The sequence below is a fragment of the Solea solea genome, chromosome 9, assembly GCF_958295425.1.
Source record: "Solea solea chromosome 9, fSolSol10.1, whole genome shotgun sequence".
NCBI classification, from domain to species: Eukaryota; Metazoa; Chordata; class Actinopteri; order Pleuronectiformes; family Soleidae; genus Solea; species Solea solea.
In genome coordinates this window covers 7214388-7235477 of record NC_081142.1, presented here as the reverse complement: position 1 = coordinate 7235477, position 21090 = coordinate 7214388, and the positions used below count along the sequence as shown (strand labels likewise).

Sequence of the window (21090 nt, the reverse complement as noted above, 5' to 3'; positions counted from 1 at the left end):
AACGGTGGAGAACCCACAGTGCGGAGAGCAGCGGGACTTAAGTGTGGGCTGTTGTGGAGCAGCAACATTGACCTTCTGCATTTACAGCATCTGCCACATTCCGTCACTCTAAAAATCTTTTTTGTCATTAGTGATGACAAAACTGTATACAAATTTTTTTTCGCCTCAATTACTGATTATGTGAACTTCCTATGCTGTGTTTGCCATGATTTTCCAGTCACTTCCGATCAATGAATATTAATATGAGGGATTCTTCTGACTATTTATGGTCATGTGTGGGCATTACCTGAAGCCCACAAAAGCTGCGCCGCATTTTGAGTTGGTTGTGATTTATAAAGAGAAACTGGCGGGGGACATGTGTGCGCATGGTTTTATAAATCCGAATATTTTTTTGCGTAAGCAAATTCTGTGTTTCCTACGTACGCCAACTTTTCAGGCGTATCTACGCACAGTTTTATAAATGAGGCCCCTGGTGTGCTAAAGAACGGGAGCACCAGGCAGGTTGCTGACACCAGTAAACTCACCTGCAGGGTCTCAATCTGCTTTCGGATGCTGTTGTTAGACGGCATCTGGAGCGAGTCAATGTGAGAAAAAAGGATCAAATGACAAGACAAAGAATGTAGGATTTGGGGAGGGACACATGCAAGTTATAGGCAAAAACAAAAACATTAACTAAACAAATATGATAAGAGTAGTGCAACAAACTTTACCCTTGTCAATGTGAGAGAACAAAAATCTATGTTATTTTACTGGAATGAAACACAGTTTAAATGCCACCTGTGGATTCACAAGTGGCATGTAGGTGATGCAAAGTTTTTGTATTTGTTGTGACATTTTTAATGAAGAGTGAGCTAAACCTAGCAAAACAAAAACATATGGTGTGCTGTGGTCTGGGAATCAATGGAAAATACAGATAAATAGAGGAGTGGATATGAGGAAAAACATGTAACGATTTAGATGGAAAATGATTGGGAATAAAACCAATAGCCTGCTTCTCCCACAAAGCTTACAACAAGCAACCCCCAAGTCAGCAGTCCATTAAAATATATGTCAATCTTTATTTTAACCCTGTGGGCTTTTAAGTTGGGCTTCACAAGTACTGCATAAATTATATTCTTTGTTAGCTTATAAAATCCTGTTTTTACTAGTAGTGACAAATTTTCATTCATAGGACCATGCAAATACATCAGGGAAATTAATCAATGAATTCATCAATGAATTTGCTTATATTATAAATTCACATCAGTTTTACTATACTGAAGTATCTATTCCACTCTTAATTTGGTCTTACATTCTTTAGTAACAACCTCTCCATCCTTACTTTAAATATGATGTTTCCTGGGAAACAGAAATCAATGAGAAGTTTGTGAATATGAAAGACACATTTTTTACCTATTTAAAATAATGAAAATCTTTTTTGTACAATGACCTTTCTGTGAAGCCCAACTCTAAACAAATACAAAGGAAAATGTTCATTAGCAGCCAGAGGGTTAAAATCACGTTTTGTAAATGAAGCCCTAAATCATTGAAATCATCACTTCACCAAAACACAAATTGGCAAAACCACCCCAATCAAAAGGATCAAGATCACCACTCAGGAAACTGATTAAATGAAATCAAATGCGGGAAGGCAAAACTGATTATAAATAGTAAAAAGTAGATGCTGGAGTGAGATCACTGAAAAGACAGATGGCCATTCACATCAACAGAGACCACCATCACAAAGATGCAACCAGGAACTTATCCACTACAAACTCATACAATCCCTAAAAAAGGTAATCTATGCAGAACGGAAAGGACAATAAGTCGGTCAGACAGTCAGTGATTTGGTCAGTCGCCCTCTTGGTTGAATTTTCTCAATGATAGTCAGGAAGAGGAGAAAAGTAGGCTTGATCCGTTTGTAATAGGTTCACAAGGAATCATAACAGACCTGAGTTAAAACAGCACTTGAGAGAACATGACAGATGAAATATATTCAGTAAAGCCACAAATGAGATATTTCTGACATAGTACATAACTGTGAACTTCTTTGTGGTTAATAATTCTTGTTTTTCATTTCCATGTTTGCTTTTTGTCCATTCAGAATATCAATTAGTTGAAAATTAGGTTTTAGCAGTTGTGGTTCTATTATTGTATTATTAAATCAAGTGCTATCCCTATCCAGATCTGGTAGTTGATCATGGGGGTGGGGGGGGGGGAAGAGAGAGAGAACATTATGACCTTTAGACAGAGCCACAGAGCACACCTTTCACAACTTATTCAATCAGTGGTATTAATCATGTGCTGACCAATAATTTAGTTTTTACACTGATAATGTGCTGCTTCACACCAAAGTCACTTTCTTAAAGTCAAAGAAAGTAAATGACTTTGTAATGCCGCCAAGAACAAAATTTCCTTTGCCTTATGACTTTTCACTGATTTAGGCAACAACAAGCAAAGTATCTGAACAACACAATCATTGTACAGTTCGTCAGAGCATGATGTAAAAAAAAAACAAACAACAAAAAACTCTAAGAAGGCTCAGATTGGCAGTACCTTCAGGTGGGAGAGGCAGTTCTGGAGGAAGATGTGCCAGTTGTTGAGGAAGAACTGCTTCTGACTAACACACAGCAGGCATGTCACCAGGGGATACAGAGCCTGTGGAGGACAACAGTGTTGTTATCAAAAAAGAAAGAGTAGTTTACCTAGCAAGTCAGTCTGAGGATTGCTCTGTAAACATTAAGACTAACACAGAGGTTGTATTTATATATTGGCAGTTAAACATTTTGGAATGATAATGTCAGACTGAGTGCTGAAGATATGAAAGTGTAAAACAAATGGAGAACATTAAAGATGCAGAGTATATAGTGATAAAAATGGGGAGGGAGACAGAGGGTGAAACTCAAATATTTTAGAATTATTACCAAAGAATGCTTCTTTCTGGAACTAAGGTCGAATGTCGTCTGGTACAACATCTCCACAAAGTTCTTCAGGCATGGCACATTGACTTCATTTTTTACCGCCTGAAGATTGACAAGTTATTTCCATAAATCAACAAAAGCACATTGAGAAATTAATTTATATTAAGGCATAATTTGTGGGAAGAGTATTAAAAGTTTACTTACAGCTGCGACGGGGATGAGGATCTCAACAAAAAGGCCTGCTAAAGCATGCTTTATGTCCTTATCTTTCACTTCCAGGAAATACTGAGCACACTCCTAGGAAAAAAACAGCATGGATGCGAATAAGAAATAGAGGAGACAGATGTAGCTTGATAAGAATTTACATTGATGACACAGTAACACTGACCCTGACCTATGTTTATGAGTTTAACTTGATAAGTATTTGTTCTCCATTTCAGTTTCACTTTTACTTTGGTGCACTTGCAACATTTATTGTTATATTGCCTTAATAAACCAAGCCAGGGAGGCATGGAAACATTGCTCTTATCATACATTTGACAATTTTGGAAGAAAAATAGATTAAATAAATGTAGTTTAAATATCTACACAATCATCAAGTATCTTCTACTGCTCAGGCTCTAAAAGATAATTATCTGGGTAGAAACCATGATATATGCTGAGAGTCAGTGGCAAACATAAACCACTGCATGTTCCATTAACACGTGAAGAAATCACACTTGCGTTAAGAGAGAACAGTCTGTGTGTTGCTGCTGAGAGATTGATTAAATAAAGTTACTGCCCCTTTCATGGCTCTTGGCAAAGCCCGAAAAACACAGACGTGCACCTTGGCCAACGTTACCTTTGATCGTTACTTATCTAGTTTTATGAGCCATTGCTATGGAGAGTTGCTGAGTCTGAACAAAGGGGCAAGAGTAAAAAAACAGTTTGGAGCAATTTATAAAATACACATATCAGCCACACTCACTGTTGGCATTACATTTTGGGAAATATGCATGAATAAAATAAAACTTGAGAGAGCACTCAGAGACTACAAACCTCCATCAAAAAATACCTTGATCACCACCTTTATCTAATTATTTCTTTCTTGGGTCACATAACCTTTTATTGACATTTGGAGTCATGCTGCTCACAGACAGACAAAACAGAGACAAACACAAGCAAAAACCTCCATGGCAGAATGAATCATTTACCTGCATGAACTGAAATGAAGCCTCAAAATCCTCCACAGGATACATTTTAACGCGGAAGAACTTCATGCCCATGATAAGAGTGATGACGCTCTGGACTACAAAAGGACTCTGCTCTTTTTGTCTCAGCTCCTTTAATTCTGTGATGAACTTTTTCCTTACTGCCTGAAACCTGAGCACACAAACAAACACAGAGATATAAACGTATAGACAAAAAACAACAACTGACCGAGAATTATACAAGTTAAAAACATTTCCTCCAAGGTTTCAGGTGAAAGGCAAATCTAAAGTCACTCACTTTGACTGTGTGAGCACTCCAATGACCTCAGCATACAGGTCCGCAATGATATGCACATTGCTCGTGTTGGGGCCACAATACCTGTAAATTGAATAAGTGATAAACAGAACGTGATAAACCAAAAACTTAAAACATAAGCTCAGTTTTGTACACACTGTCATTATCATATATAACGTGTTACATAATCTTATTCAAATAGTAATAATAATGATAATAATAACAATCTGAAATGATATCAGAGATTCTAAACATTTAATAGTTCTCAGTCTTTATGAAACTGATCAGTTTTTGAATGACACACATATGCAAGATATTCCAGTGGAACTAGTTCAAACAGTTTTCACTGCCATTGCCACTTTTTTCTGAAGTCTTCTTCACGTGTGTTAGTGATCTGCGTCTCTATGCTTACTTACCCCTCTTTGTGTTTAAAGTGCTTGAATGCCAGGTTTAGAACTTCGTGGACTAAAACATCTGGCACTGGGTGAAGAGGAATCTGTGACGTAAACATAGAATCATTAGCCTTATCAGAAACATTGATAGTCGTTTTTACTTTTCTTCCATTCATCAGGCCTCCCTGCAGGAGCAAAGCCAAGGACAACTTTGCTCTGTTCTCTGGGGTTTGGCTTAGTTTAGAATGTTGCCCTGATCTAGACATTTCAGTTTGTTTATTTACCCTGTCCCCCTGTGGAGAAAGACATCAATAACAAAATTGCAATTCATTTCTGTAGCACAGAAGATTAAGTAGTATAAAATTAATCTACATTCTTATAAAATAGAATGGCTCACCTGTTTCAGAACTTCCACAGAAACTAAACAAAAAATGAAATCTATGGCTAAGTCCCTCCGTTCTAGAAGGTAATCTTTATCCCGGTGCTGTTCATCTCTACAAAGCAGAAGAGAAATTTTTTTTTGAATTCGTTAGTTAGTTCATTTGAAAACTGGTTTAAAAAAGAAAAGAAAAAAAAAAGGATGTGGAGAATAAAATAAGAGAATCATCTCACCCTTTGGACTTTGTACTTGAGCGAGGCCTGTACTCATAAGACTCATCCTCAGTGCCGCTCTGTCGCCGGTACCAGTCAAAAAGTGTGCGAAGCAGGGAGGGCAAACAGTGTTCTGCTATTGAGCTCATAGAGCTTATTAACTGAAAAACAAATTGCAAACATTAGATTCACATATTACAGGTAAAGCACATAACCTGCATTTTGCATGTGCACAGTAAACATATCCACAAAATATACACAATAAATAGTAAGCTGTGTGCAGAATGGTGCTCAGATTAAATGGGCATTCAATAACTGAATAGCAGACGGGAAGTAGGTATTCTCAACTAGCGAGTGGAATAATGTAGCTAATAATATTTTCAATACAGAATGTGGCACAGTCATTATTGAGCAGCTTCACAGCCCATTTAGTTCTGCTTCATTTCATTTGTATAACAGAAATGATACTTAATATCATTTCTCTGAACACTAGTTTTTGATTGCATCAGTGATGATGTCAGATAGTGCCTTGCTTCTACATGAACAAGCCAATCAACTCAATAGTTAACAAGGTCCAGTGTGTAAAATGTGGATGAAACTATTTTTTTATTTGGCCCCACAATGGAACTAAACATCTTTACAGTTTTGATGCTAACTGACAGCTACATCAGTACGGGATATTCAGCTGCAACATGGAACTTTACCAACAGCTGTGTTTTTCTTTGACATCAGTAAACCACAGGATAAGTCAATACAGAAAACAAGAAATCTGGACTAGTGTTTTTTGACATATAACATGGCATGCTGTGGTCAGTATGCTTAAACTATTCAGGTGTATGCGTGTCTGTGAGGGCCAGTGCAGCGTAATGACGGAGGTGGATGATGAATGCTAGGCAGGAGAGTTATTCCACTGCTCCCCCTGCCCTTACGGCACCAGGAAGACACACTCCAGTGCCCCATGCTGATATACTGCTGAGGATGACACAGCGATTCTGCACTCTCTCGCTCTCAATACCCATTTTCTCTCTCTCACTCACAATGGGGACAGCTGGATCTATAGCACCATATCCTCATTGGCTTTGTGTTGTGCTGAACAAAGCATTCTGCCGCAGGCGGGCCCATTGTATAGAATTCTGCACCAGCTACAGATGAGGGACAGACGGGCCACTGAGTAGGGGGATTGATTGGGTGGAGTTGGAGATTCAAATACTCTGCACACATACAAAGGTGGAAGAGCGACGTCTCTTGACTCTGGGAAACGATTATGTCACGTCCATACACCCCAGTGGTATACAGATTTTAACCGATAGTTGAACTGACCTGGTCAAATTGTGCATCCTCCCCTCTTTGGAGGGATCGGGACAGGGGTTTCTCCTGTAAGAGAGATGTGACAAAGAGATACATTATAAGAAGTGTGGTACTTGCATACAATTAGATCGTTGGTAGGCAAATAGCAGATGTGATAATGATAAAGCAAGAGGGAAAGAAAAACATCATGCATAAGCTGAGTAAGGGTCTGAAAGTGTTAAGTGACAAATGGACAGAAAAAAAGTGTCACTCGTAAAGGTTGTCCACCTTTGGGATTTTCTAATGTTGTGGACACCATAGTATTACAGTGTGATTAGTGTGATTTGTCATTGTCATCATGTAAAAACTCCATCTTTAACTCTTGGACCAAAACATCTTCTCCCTTCTCTTGATTGGTTCAGTGCCACACTGACCACGTCCATTTGTTGCGCAACAGCTGTCCTCTCAGTAAAAGTAAATAAAAAAAAAAAATCTCTGCCTCTTCAATTATATAAAAAAATTCAAATATATTAATTATCAAAACAAGGGGGGGGAAAGCACAGTTATGAATACTGATAAACAAGCCAACAGACAGTAATTATGATACAATGTAAACTGGCAAATCACAAAAATGTAAGCTCAAGTATAAATCAGGCTTTACCCTGCTACAGGACCCTCAAGTAAAAGAAAGATAGAGTTCATTGAAAAAAGGGAACAAATGACTAGAACAGGGCAGTTGAAGGTCAGCCAAAAAAGTCCGTTATTAATGATCAATTATGCAACTCGTGGCCATAAAGATTATGTGCCTCTCATGCCTGTTTCCTCACACATTTTTCATGAAACAGCCAAAGGCACTGGCAGTTAGTTGCAAAAGAGAAGAGGTTGTCTCAGCAGTGTGTGCCACATCACGTGTTGTGTATTGAATTTCATTTCCTGTGTTTCTAGACACCAGCATTCACCCCCTGTGGACTCACCAGTGGCTCTGCCATCACCATCTCGATCTTCTTCTCCGCAAGCACAGCAAACTCTGCAAAAAGGCTCTTGATGACAAACTCCCCCGGCTTAAGCTCGGGGTCGATGGTGATGCTCGACATGGCAGCAATGTTGTGTTTCTCCCACGAAAGGGGAGTCACAGAGGTGGGGGTACGACGTCTACTTGCGCTGCTGCTGACTGGTGCAGATGCTGCAGAGAGACCAGAAGATAGAGGTTAGGAAATACTACAGTGAGAGTAAAACTGCAGGGTCAGACAAGGAACAACATTTATGTAAAGCATGATATGCACTAGCTCCGCTTGAAACAATGGTACACACATTTCCTTGAGAGGCAAATTTACTGATGTGATGAAAGAGATCAAGAAAAAAAAAAAGTCCACATGATTCAAATCCCTAAATGCGCAAACTGTTCACCCACACCCACAGAAAAGAAACATAAGGAAAACAATAACTCCATTAAAAATTCATAAATCAAAATTGTGAATGTGTGTGTGTTGATGTCTAAATCTAAAATCTTTCTCTTCCTTCAGCTTCTCCCTTAGGGGTCACCACAGTGGATCTTTCAGTGATCCGCATATTTGATTTGGTAAAAGGTTTTACACCGGATGCCCTTCCTAATGCAGCCCTCGCCATTTATCCAGGCTTGGGACTGGCACTAGGAGTACACTGGATGTGCACACCCAGTATCATTATCACATTAAAGATATATTACACACCATTTCTTTGAGCAACGATGGTCTGGGAAAAAAACTATACTGCTGTTCTTGCAAAACTGATTTGGAAGAAAAGAAAACAGACACACATGTGACAAGAAATGTTTGAATAGGTCATTACTTTGGGGAAAAAAACATTTTGATTTCTTACCCGGAGACAGAGATTGATACCACACTCACGTCCGTAAAGTAAATATGAAACTAGCAGCCAGTTAGCTAAGATGAGCACCGACAGTAGAAAAGGACGCAGGTAGCCTTGGTCTATCCATCCAATTTATCAAAAGAGGCCATCCTGATTTAAGATAACAAATCTATCAAATGTTAGACCAGATTATCAATTGTCTGCATTGCCTTTTCATTGTAGGGCTGTAGCTTCCCTTTCAACTGGTGCAATTGCAAATTGTCAAATAACAACAAACAATGTACAATTTATATACAAATAGCGATTAACATTTTAAATAATTTTATTTTTTCTGCACTTCTGCTCCTCAGTGGTATTCAGTACACGGGCACAATAGTTTCTGTGGTAACCAGGAAGAAACAGAACAAGGCGTTTTCTGGGAGGGAATAAGGTAAAGGGTCAGTTAACTATTGGTGGCCACCTTGGCTCGATTAGACAAAACTATAATTGGTGTCCCAGCTGTACCATACATCAATTCAGAGTAGTAATGAAGGACAGAGGCAATGTGATCTCTTCCTCTGTCTTTGACTAGCCAAGTGTTTCATCATGTTAATGCAGTTTTCATGCATCCAAGTTTAGTAAATGGAAAATCAAATTAGTAAAGGGCACTTGGGTCATTTTTCAGGAAATTTTAAGTGGAAACCTCAGTGATTTCCATTTAGCATGTTGCAATCTGTAAAGATGCTTGCATGATATTCTTCAGACAGCAGTCTTTCTTTGTACCAAATGGCAACTGTTCAGTCCACCCAGTCTATTTTATGTCTGTGAACCTTAAATAACAACACCTTTGCCAAATGTATTCATCATTATGAAAAACTAGTCAAACAATTTTTTTGATGATCAAATATGAATAGAAGAAAAACAGTGCCTGACAAACGTCTGTCATGTTTGTGAATCTGTCATTAATACTTTTAATTAGAAAAAAAGCAAGTTGTTGTATAAATGTTATATCTAACATTACAGGCCACTATTAGCCTTCAATAAAGAAAAGATTTTAAATAAATAAAAAATGTGTCATTTAATTAAGAATAAAGTAATTTATAAATTAATGTATTTTCTATAGCGCAAACAACGTGGGAAAGTGGCAGGGCCAGTTTAGTCGTGTTGGCTGTGTTGTGGTCTAGTTGTCCAGCAGCACAGAGAGCCTTTCAAGCATTTCCCTCTTTGTTTACTGTGCTTTACCAACACCCTCAATGATGTCACATAGCCAAGCTCCTCATATCCAATCGGTGGCATGTCCTCTCCCCCCTCCATCCTTCTCTTGTGTCACACGCTGGGTTAGTTGAATGGTTCATGCACATCACTACCCCAGTGGTTGTACTTATTTTAACAACAACAACAAATGCAATGCAATAATCTTTTTGCTTAAAACTACTCCCTGCTATAATACAGGAAGTGTAGTTCCTGAAATGTAAGTGTTCATATCACTAATAAGTGCAAGTCCATCTTCGTTTCCCATTCAAATCCAAATGCAAAACTTCAAGCAAGCTTTTCTAATATGTAAAAAAGATGGGCTTGCTTAGGGCTAAATCTACTGACGGAGTTTTCCAGGGCTATTGAACAATATTCAAATGAGCAAAAGCCAGTTTTAATAAACAACTTTTTGTTTTGGTTTATTTCCATGTCTACCTCAACATGAAAAAAATGGAAATCTGCTGCTCAAGAAATAAAAACACTGGCATCTTAAGTTTTCAATACAGTCACACTGAAAGAACTGAAAGGCTGCAGCTTTAGTGCTCAGTATCATTATAAGCATTTTCTGATATTTAGCATCAGAAAATGCTTATTATGTTTTGTTGTGAGAGGCACGTTCTGCCAAGGTTCCATGGTAGTGCTTAAGAAACAGAGCACTCCGCAGGATTACACAACTACAAGAGCAGCGACTCCACCTTGTCACAGTTAAAATAAAGCCCTCCCAAACGACTGCTCACTTCCCCTGTCAGGACAACCAGAAACAACAGCACAAACACACACATACTGTTGGAATGCAGGGCCGTGAGTGCGTCCATCTTTTCAGAGAAAGACAAAAGAATCACTGCCGGTGTTTATGTGGTGTGGCAGTGCCAATTCTGCTCGAGTGTCTCAACATGTTGAGTCTCTGACAAGTTACTACAGGTTTTATTTTTCCAACATTAACCACTTCCAAATAAAAAAATCATCTAAAAGATGCAGGTCAAAACTAACTTGTTCAAAGAGCCTAAAAAAGAGCCACTACAAAACATTTCTTGATTGAGAAAACAATATACAAAAAGGCATGCTCTCAAATGAAACAAAAACTAATATATGATAAATAAAACTTCAACCTACCAAACTGTGTCATTTATGTATTACTTTATTGCTGAAAATATCATTCTGAATATAATTTAGAACAACGTAAACAACAAAGTGAGAAATGAATAATATATAATATATAATTGAATATACATGGCTGGAACTACTACTACGCATATGCACATAGGATTACAAGTCAACAAACTTGATAATGCAATGTGCCCTGCAGCTTTAAAAGATTAAAATACAAGGCCCTAAGGTTTAATGTTAAAATGAATTGTGTTCACGTCACGACTGCAAATTCTGTTAATAACTAGACATTTTACAGTCGAACAGATATGAAAGTTGATGTGCAAGTTTATTCTGACACATCTTCATTTTCATTTTGACAATTTACTGCCAAACCAGTTTGTCCACCTTCACACCTTGACAGTTCACATCTGGACAATATTGCAAAGAGAGGTGCTCAGAGAGTGGTTGTGGCCGCTGTTGGGCGATTTTAGTTGCTACAGTCAGCCAATATTGTACATCAATAAAATAATAACAATTACTTTGACCAACCATTATTTCTGCTGCAGACTGGCAGAGGTGGCAAAATCTAAATCATAAAGGCTTGCTAACTGACATTAGAAGAAGTGAAGAGGAATTCAATATGTTCAAGGAGTACAATACTCTTTCCACGACCAGTTACGACATAATTCAGTCATTTATGTATATTTTGGCACAAAGAGCTTTCAAGTTAAAAACAATGGCTGCTGAAAGACATTTTACTTGTTTACAGTTAAGGGAGTTCAAGCCTAGCCCGACACATACAGACCAATAGCTAGGGTGAACCCTATGCATGATCCTTTTGGATAAACAGAGACAAATATTTTTTAATTCACTTAGAAACTTCTGAGAAATTTAACATTCTTATTGGTCTATAATAATCTACATGTCTCTTGACTGTATATGGGAACTTGGATATCTAACACAAGAAGAACACAAACACCACATAGAAAAGTAGTATTGTGTTGAAGTTAATTTTCTGCTCAATTATCAATCTCTCCACCACCCCAAATGTATAATTTGTTTATTTTAATTAATTTAATTTGGTATTAGCAACATTTAAACCACAAGATTGTAGTCAACTCTGCTGACCAAAGTGCACTGTAAGACCTTCTGGTACAGTCTTAAATTAATTTATATGATATGATATGATAACAGCAACCTAATATAAAGGAAGAATCTCAAACTTCATTCCAATGATTGGCTCAAACTCCAAAACTACATATGTTCTTATTATGCCAACAACACTATATTTTTTGTCTGTAAATGACACTCTAAATAGTGTTGCTACATCATCATCAACGTGGCCTTAACTACATGATGTAATGCCTCACCTCATTTACCCTACAACTCAAAAGATTTCTCAGAAACTTTTGTAATTTTGCCAAAGGGACTCTACAGGACATCAAAAAAGATCAAAGTCAGATTTCATAAATGCTACATTTGAATCAGTCAATCAATGGTTCAAGACCAAACTACACCTCTGATCTAACTGTTACCCATCAGGGCTCTTGATGCCAACTGATCTCAAAATCAACAAGGCAGAGTCACTTGGATGCCTTAGATATCATACAGCACATTTCTGGACCAGACTTCATAAGTTCCACATCTAGACCAGACATGTAGGGTGCATCACCAGTTGTTATCGGTATGTCTGTGTATGCGTTTGTGCTCGTGTATGAGAAGCAAAAGGGACTCTAATGTGACAACAATGTCATGTTCTCATCTGCATTAGAAAAAGTCTTTATGAAAGTCCCTGACAATGAGACTGGCTAAACATATGCCGTTTTTAAAACCGAGGCAATTGTTTATGGTCAAATTGCAAATGTCTATAATGTATATATTAATACAAGCAGAAGTGGAGTGATGAATCAGCGCCAACAGTTGGGCAATAAAGATTGCTGTTGCCATCCACCTTTGGCCATTATTACATTCCAGTGAGACTGAAGTGGCAGCGCCTTTTCGATTCCTGATGCAATATGCAATGTATGGGAAGCTAATAATAGGAGGGAAGTAGAATACTGATCAATAGTAGAGAAACATTATCTGCCAAGGAAGGGAAAGAAGGGTTATGAAAGTGGGGTGAAAAACAGGAGAGTATGGTGCAGATAAGAAAACTGAAGAAAGATGTGGATGTTAAAATAAAAAGACGTAAAGTTCACAACTTCCACAATAGGCAGCCAGTTTTTTGTTTTAAGTCCACCTGTGTTATGAATCATCAGTTCACATCACATCAATAAAACATTATCTGAGGGACAACTAGGAGCCAGTAAAACAATGATGAGCACAGGGAGTAGAGTAGACTGCTGAATGAAGAGGCTAAATGCGGCCACCTGCATACACATCATATAAGCATGGCTAAACCTGGGCTAAACATAATCAGTCATCCTGACAACTCCATTAATAACTACTTTGTTATACAGGGAGGAGATAGGATATCTATGAGTATGAATTGCAAGCAAGTGTACGATTGTACACTGGCTCTGCTGGCTGTGTGGTAGATAAGTCTGATGGCCAAGTGTGGTATGTAAACATGTGTGCAACCTTGGCAAGGTACTCACAGCTGCTGCTCCAAGACTTGAGCAGAGATTTGATGCTGATCTCAAAGAAGACCGAATCCTGCAGGCTCAGCATAGTGGCTCCCAAAAGTTAGGCTTCACCACAAGGCACAAATTTACCAAGTCTCCTGCCACTTTCAAACATTCCACTCCTCTCGAAAATGTACAACTTCGACAAAAAAAAAATCTTTACACTTTTGATACTTGCAGCTCCTCTCGGCTGTTTAGAGCTGGATACTATCCTCCACAGGTGCTAGTAAAATGCATCATCCTGAATGACAGTGAGAACAGCGGCTCAGGAAAAGAGATCCAAAAGGTGCTATCACTTTGTTTCCTCCACCTAGTTCACTGAAGAGAGAAACTGCATTGGCAGAGGAGGAGCAATAGCATTGCCTGGCTACTTGGAGAAGAATTTCACCTCAGCGCTTGCTGCCCCTTTGCCAATCCAGAGAGTACCTCATCCCCATTTCAGCACAGAAAGTCCAGAAAGGCCGAAGACAAAACTGCGTGAGAACTTTTGTTCCTGATAGGGGAGTAAGAAGCCGCAGAACAGTACACGATAGAAGTCTGAACAATGCACAGCAATATTTCTCCTTCTCTTCTCTTCCTGTGTGTGTGTGTGTGTGTGTGTATGTGTGTACCAGTCCTAGCCCGCTAGCACTTTCAGCCACCCTCCGCCTCCACTCAAAACTCTCTCTCCCTATCCATTTGCTCATGAGCAGCCCCTCCTCTTCCCAGCTAGCTCCTGTTCTCTTACTGATGCCTGCTCCTTTTCTCACTGAGTGAGAGACGAGCTTGTTTCAACAGCAAACAGAGGGAGGCAGGAGCAGAGTGTGGGGGTGGGTGATGTCATCAAAATGCTGCGAGTGTTCCCTGGCCGTGGTTCAGCAATGCATACGCATGTCAGAGCTGCTACTGTGCTGCTTCTCCACTGGCCTATCAAAACGACACTTCCTGTAAGCTCTACAGCAATACTGATGCGTCATCCCTGACTGCAGTAGGAGGGAAAGGAAAGAATGGGAGGATGGAAGAAAGAAAGAAAAAAAGAAAGGATAAATTGAACATGGGATCTTGTCAACAACATTTAGACCTAGTCTGAGTCAGATCTTCACCACAAAATATTCTTATGTAGTATATATACACCGGTGTTGAGAACAAAGTAAAGTGTTCTCTAGCTGCAATATGAGAGAAGACCAAGTACATTAAGATATTTCAGAACAAACCATGGGACAAGGAAGGGCAGTGTTTTTCTCGTCTCAGATGATGGTATGTTAGCAATCGCAGCCGATCTATTTGCTAACCTAAGTGTTCACACCCAGTAGAGTCATAAGCATTACATCATGCCCTGTCCAAATGCTACCAGTCATTGTAACACACAGAATGATACACAACCGCACTACACAGTGCATCAGAGAGCAAATGGCTCACTGTTTTTGTGTGAATGTGACAGACTCGTACATCTAACATGATTCATCTTTTATTTAGTCTTAATTTGGTCTTTTTTCCTGCCCATGAGCAGACTTTAAAAAAGATCCAAATGAAATCAAGTAATATTAGTCAAGTGCAGGATTAAGTTTGTAAACAAAATATTCGGAAGGGAACAGCACTGGAGAGGCTACAGAAAACAAATGCTCTTTGTCTTATTTTAGTTCAGTCTTCATTTCTCTCTCGCCCTCGGTCACATGTCCTCCACTACACAAGTTATGCAAAATGAGGCAGGGCTCTTTGTAAACAAACACAACACACAGCAGAAGCTTTGTCAAGCTCTAGCTGGTGTTACCCTGATGCAGGCTTCCACTGTGAAACTCTGCCTTGTAGTGATGTGCAGGGCGGGGCTTTTTATGACCCGTTATGTACACCTAACCTGACCCACCCAGCCTGCAAATGTATATGTTAATGACCTGAACCCGACTGACAAACCACAAATTTGCCAATTCTTTATTTATGTATTTAGGATTTATTCATCTTATCATACAATGAAAAATATCAGGTCTCACAATGAGTGCTTTCCAGACTTCATAAGTTCATTTAGTTTGTTAATACATGGGGCATCAATTCACTTTTTGACTAAATGCACCTAGTAGGTAGTTCTGAAAATATTTTTGTCATAAAATGAAAAGTTACATTGCTGCCCCTTTGCCAATCCACAGAGTACCTCATCCCCATTTCAGCACAGAAAGTCCAGAAAGGCCGAAGACAAAACTGCGTGAGAACTTTTTTTCCTGATAGAACTGCTGGTGAAAGTAAGCAGTGACAAATGTGGCTAATTCTAATTAACAAATTAAAATTAATGTCTCTTGAAGTATCACATTGCATTAAATCATATTATATCGAATTGACCCCTGGCCGACTGAATTCCTTTTTTTCTCCTTTCATTTTTAAATGGCATTTGTACACTGCAGCTCCAAAACGGATTACATAATTTTGCACATGATGTGTCTTGCATAAAAAAAAATGCCTGTGGACATGTAAACACATTTTAAAACTTGATATCACTGGATGTAGGGTTAAGTTAAGTTGAACACAAAGAACACAGATAATCATCCTTATCAGCAAACCTAGGCACAAATTGTTTTCTGCAAACCAGCTTTATTGTTTAAGTGATGCTGAGGAGTAACTGACAACATCAGGTCTCTGGAAACAAAGCTGAGAGCTTCTACTAGAGATGATGCAAACTGAGAACATAATGATCGACTTCCTGGAAAGAAGAGACCACTGATGAAATAATCCAGACTAAATGTACATTCATGGCCAAGTTATTGTAGCTCCATTCACAAAGTGGGAGCAGTGACTGACAGTTAGTTATCCTGATTGCAGACAGAATAAGAGAGCTGTTCCTCCCAGGAGCTCATAGGGTGAAGGATGCATTTCCTGTCCTAGCCTCTCTGAAGGGCAGTGGTAGGAAAAATAATCGATAGGAGCTGTAATTCAATCCCTGACCTCCCCAGTGGTGGCTAGGCTGCAGAGGACACACCATTTAGATACATCTCAACAGTCTGGGTATGCAGCACAACTGTGCAACCTGCACTGATCCTCAATTCCAAGAACTCCCTTGTGTCAAGGAGCCAGCAATCTCATATCTCCAAATAATTATCCAGACAGAAACTATGCACATTTACAGACTAAGGTTTTGAAACTTTTAATATGATTAGGCACCCCAAACATCCATGGTATAATGCTCTGTAGATGTGATACTGAACAATCACAGACATTTTAATAACACACCCTTGCATATGTCACAACCAGTACTATAGACACATTCAAAGACAATAGCAGATTCTTTTTTTTGTGTGATCATGCTGAGTGAGCAAATTCCATTCTGAAATTTGCTTGCCAAATCATGTCAGGAAAACTTTAGTAAAGAGTTCTTAGGTTTTACTATAAGATAGATAGGTTATAATAACTCAGTTCGACCAATTACTGGCCTGTAGGAAATCTGTAGCTCCAATGAGTGACAAAAGACCTACATAAAACATAAGATAGCAGATTTTTATTGCACCAGACATCACAACCCTAAATGCTTTTTCTACAAGTTTAATTGTTGATCCGAGAGGGAGAGAGAGCACAGCAATAAAGATCCACTTGAGAGCTGGATTGGCTTGAGATGCAAAATAAATTGGATACCAAGTGTTTGTGCATTGGTATTTTGACATGCAGATGCCACCAAAGGCAAGATACTCACCAAAGGCAGCCAATAAAATTATATTTATAGTATTATTATCGTTTTTATTATTGTTTAACCAAACAATTACTTTTATTTTGGAGTTTGTTTAAAATTTTAGATTACAGTGTAAATGTTTTCACCCCAAATCCTGATAATTATTTATCTTTTATTGGCAAAATATTAATACACCACTCATAAGTATGTTTTTATGAGTGTATGGTTGCTTTACAATAAAGATTGTTTGGTTTTCTTAGAATAATAAGCCTTTTTTTTTATGTACTTCGGCAAGAGCCTAGCTTTACAGAGGCCACCGTCTTGCACCACCACATTTCTACAGAAGCCTCAAACTGAAAAACCAGAGTGTACATTCCACACTATGAAGCAAAAGGTTACTATGCAAATGAAGAACATCCTTTCTGGTATTCAAAGGTCAACGTAGTTCCCTCATGCTCTTGAGAAAGGGAGGGGTGAGCAGAGACCTCCTTTAGTTACAGTCTGCAGTCTTACCATTAGAGGTCACTAATTCTTACACACTAAACCTTTACAAAACTTGATGAATATGTTTGTTAAGCCCATCTACACACAGAAATCACTTGCACATTACCATGACTACAACCTTCAAGTGCAAATTCATATTCAATCATATGCCGCAAACACACCCAAATCACAAACAGGAAACCTGCTGCACCCATTTACTAAATAATGTCCCAATCAAACCCTTTCAAGAAAGCTCAACTGTTCATCCAGACACTGGGTGATGTCACTCTGTAAAAAGAAAGAAAATGACAGAAAGAAAAGAGTAGCACCACCTTATATAAGACAACTTAGGTTGCACCAGTTCAGCAACAAGGGAGTGGTTCTCTCATTCTAACACCAGGCAAATTATAGAGGAATGAATACATCATTCCACTATACCCATCTCTCAACTACTGTAAAAAAACACATCACCTCCTTAGTAAAACAACTCACCATTGTGACCCCTGCCACCAGCATGATGTAAAAAGGAGACCTTTCTAAAATGACGGATGTTGCCTAGTTGGAAAGAAAGAAAGGAAAGGTGTGAAAACACTAACCCCGTCAGCGTGACGTCTTTCAGCATGAACAGTGACAAATCAAATAAACCAGATTTACTAAGAAAAATAAACTTTATTATGACCTCACAGTTCACTACAACTCAGAATTAAAGTCATATCTGCCAATGTTGTGTGGGTTAGTTGCTGAAAAGTCATTTGTGGGGAGGCTACCAGTCTGGGAGTGTACTGCAGGAGAGAGCTCTGTCAAGCTTTAGCCATGAGCAAACAGGAAGAGCAAGCATGCTCCGACATGTAACGCAGCAAAAAGCCATACTAAGAGACAGACGACAAGTCATCACCCCAGTGCTGGTACAGACATAATGGCCTGCGCACACACACCTTATTCATACATGCATGACACACACGTATTCAACCTTTAGCTAGCATTGACATAATAGTAGACCTAACAGTGTCAGCCCAACACATGCTTTAGCACTTTTTCCACAGATACCAATTGTGGTCTAATTATTCTATTTTAGTTTATGTTTTCTGATTTTATAAAGCTGTATGTCATAATTTCAGACACAGATCCTGCATCCTTGCTTTAGATGGTTTTGCATACTGTTTTAGATTGCAATACTATTATCCAAAAGTAATAAATACACTCTTGAGATGCACAACATGGTCTTGACAGCGGTCTTCCTGTGTTACCAAGTATGTGTAAATTTTGCTCAAAGTGCAAAAAAGCCCTAAAAATAGTCCTAATAACTTAGATTTCTTTCAGCATATTAATCATGTAAAGTGTGACAAAGAAAAATCACACACTTGGTTATGAGAAAAGACAAAACCCAAATAAACTAGAGATAACCAGTTCCCCAGAGGGGAACCAGAGGTTACCAGTGGGTAAAGCTAATGGGTTAGCATAACAAACGGTTGCTAAAGTATGTATTCAATAAACAAACAGCAACTAAATTTACTGTCATTTTAACCATGACTTGTCTCAAAAACTCCTGTGCTGAGGTATAAATTGGACTGCTTGAGAGTTGATACTAACTTTGCCTCATGACTAGACTCAAAACTGAAGTTGGATTAAGCCATTTGAGCAGAACTTGTTTGCTGAAAACAGCTGCCTGATGCTGTGGGCAACTGGGATAATGGGAGCAGCGGGAAATGTATTTAAGAAAATAAAAACTCTCCAATTCTACACAGAAGACAATTCATTTATTTAAAACAAAATCAGGCCATAGTCTAGCCCAAACTCTGTTTCTTTCAGACAGTGTAGTAAGTTGGTACCTTCATACCTTAGACAGAGCCCCCCCCCCACTACAAACTACAATCAGCATCACATTAATCACTGCAAACCACTGCACCTCACTTAATTCAGTTTTCATCAGTGGAGTGGCAACACCTGCTGATTCCAGTTCCTTCTCCTGGCAAAAGCATCACACTCTGGGCTGTTCGGGAACTAATTCTGATCGTAAAAACATTCAGAGCAACCCCTATTATTTACTTTTTTGGCTCAAGCATTACCTTTTATAAACTTTCCATTGCATTGTATTTCACCATTTTGTGCCACAGGCAAAGGGCAGCACAGACCCGACTACATGACAAACTGACAGCTGAGCTTTGGTAAAATGGAGCTTTGGGGAAAAAAGAAAATACTGTATAACTAACCTCCCCCACCTAAATGTACAGTATAAAGAGAAAACGTTGGGTGCATTTCAGTCAAGCTTAACATATGCAGACAAAGAGTGTGTTTTTGTTAATTAGCAAAAACGCCCAACCAAAAAATCTGTACAAATTACGGCTGCATCCATATGCATGTGAGTCACCTGTACCTTTAAAACCTGCTCGGTTAGTGCGGGCTGGCTTGGAAGAGTCATTCAGTGGTTCTACCTCCATTACCGGATCAACCGGATCTTCCTCAACGGTCTGCCCCATGGCTAGCAGGCCCAGTCGTTTCATGCGAAGAAGCCGTGGACCCGTATCCCGGGGCAAGGCTCCCCAATGGTCAGTGGACCCCTCCCCTGAGATGACAGTCGGAACCAGGCTCCTGAGAAACTCCATGCTCGAGTAGAGTTTTTCCTTTTTTCATTCAGGTGTGTAGTCCAGCAACCTGCACCGTACGATTCGCCCACAAATAATACCTGCCTGCCACATCTTTCCAATTTACTGACAAGCATGCAGACACGGCGCAGTCCCTTGGCCCAGCTGTGACCTACGTGCAGCAGTTAAACATTAAACGGTGTATGTGAGAGCCATTAGCGCTTCCCTTACAGACCAGAAGAGACACCACTGTCAGACCTTTCAAAATCGTCAGTCTCTACCAACTAGTAGACGAGGTGCTGGTGACTATAGCTAGCCAACGTGACGGATACTGCAACATTACCTGTCTGCTCACACTGGAAATAGACATGGCACTTTTCATAGGTCATGATGTAATTGTGAGTGGGCAGGGCTACGCATGAGTGCCAGGCACTATCTGGGGTGGGACTAGAACATGTTCCACAGGAGATAACACAAGCCTGGGCAACCAGCCAATCACAACAGAGAAGACACCAGCCACACCCCGCCAGCCTGTGTTGCTCACCAGTTTAGGAGACTAAGAGCAGAAGAAGACTGACTGACAGACACTACAAGAAGTCGCAAAAGCTCTAAGCTGGTCACACGGACGTGCCTGCATTTACTGATAGCCCTTATCGTAGTCTGAATGGTGTTTCTTGTAAGCATTTATACACAAACACAAATGCTTGGTTTCTTGCCAACTTACTCCTCCAACAAGAGCACTCCCATCCTTACTTCCACTTCTATCCGATAATGTTGAAGAGAAGCAGACCGACTAAAGTGATGGGGTCTGCAAAAGAGTGAATGACAGACAGCGGTGCGCTGCTTGGCTGCACAGTTTGTACCTGCAGCAAACTCAAACCGTTCCAAGAACCAGTAGCTGGGGGACAGTAACTGTCCATTTTTAAAACTCATCTTAAAACCCTAACC

The 21090-nt window shown here is 39.3% G+C and overlaps 1 protein-coding gene across 10 annotated transcripts in view; it reads right to left on the bottom strand.

Annotated features, from left to right (window-relative positions):
• Positions 1-21090, bottom strand: part of fryl (furry homolog, like) — a 60564-nt gene that overhangs the window by 29837 nt on the left and 9637 nt on the right. For 3 of the 10 annotated variants that reach the window (XM_058639000.1, XM_058639001.1, XM_058639002.1), the window contains exons 1-13: positions 19935-20494; positions 18053-18115; positions 7630-7838; positions 6689-6742; positions 5390-5529; positions 5175-5271; positions 4802-4881; positions 4389-4469; positions 4094-4262; positions 3105-3197; positions 2904-3002; positions 2536-2637; positions 525-569 (exon numbers count right to left, since the gene is read on the bottom strand). In XM_058639000.1, coding sequence (XP_058494983.1) covers positions 525-569; positions 2536-2637; positions 2904-3002; positions 3105-3197; positions 4094-4262; positions 4389-4469; positions 4802-4881; positions 5175-5271; positions 5390-5529; positions 6689-6742; positions 7630-7838; positions 18053-18115; positions 19935-20163 — 1461 coding nt within the window. In that variant the 5' untranslated portion in view covers positions 20164-20494. Of the gene's footprint in view, positions 1-524; positions 570-2535; positions 2638-2903; positions 3003-3104; positions 3198-4093; positions 4263-4388; positions 4470-4801; positions 4882-5174; positions 5272-5389; positions 5530-6688; positions 6743-7629; positions 7839-13422; positions 14170-18052; positions 18116-19934; positions 20495-21090 lie in introns of those variants that run through there. The other 7 variants (XM_058639008.1, XM_058639003.1, XM_058639004.1 and 4 more) reach the window with 7 other exon arrangements.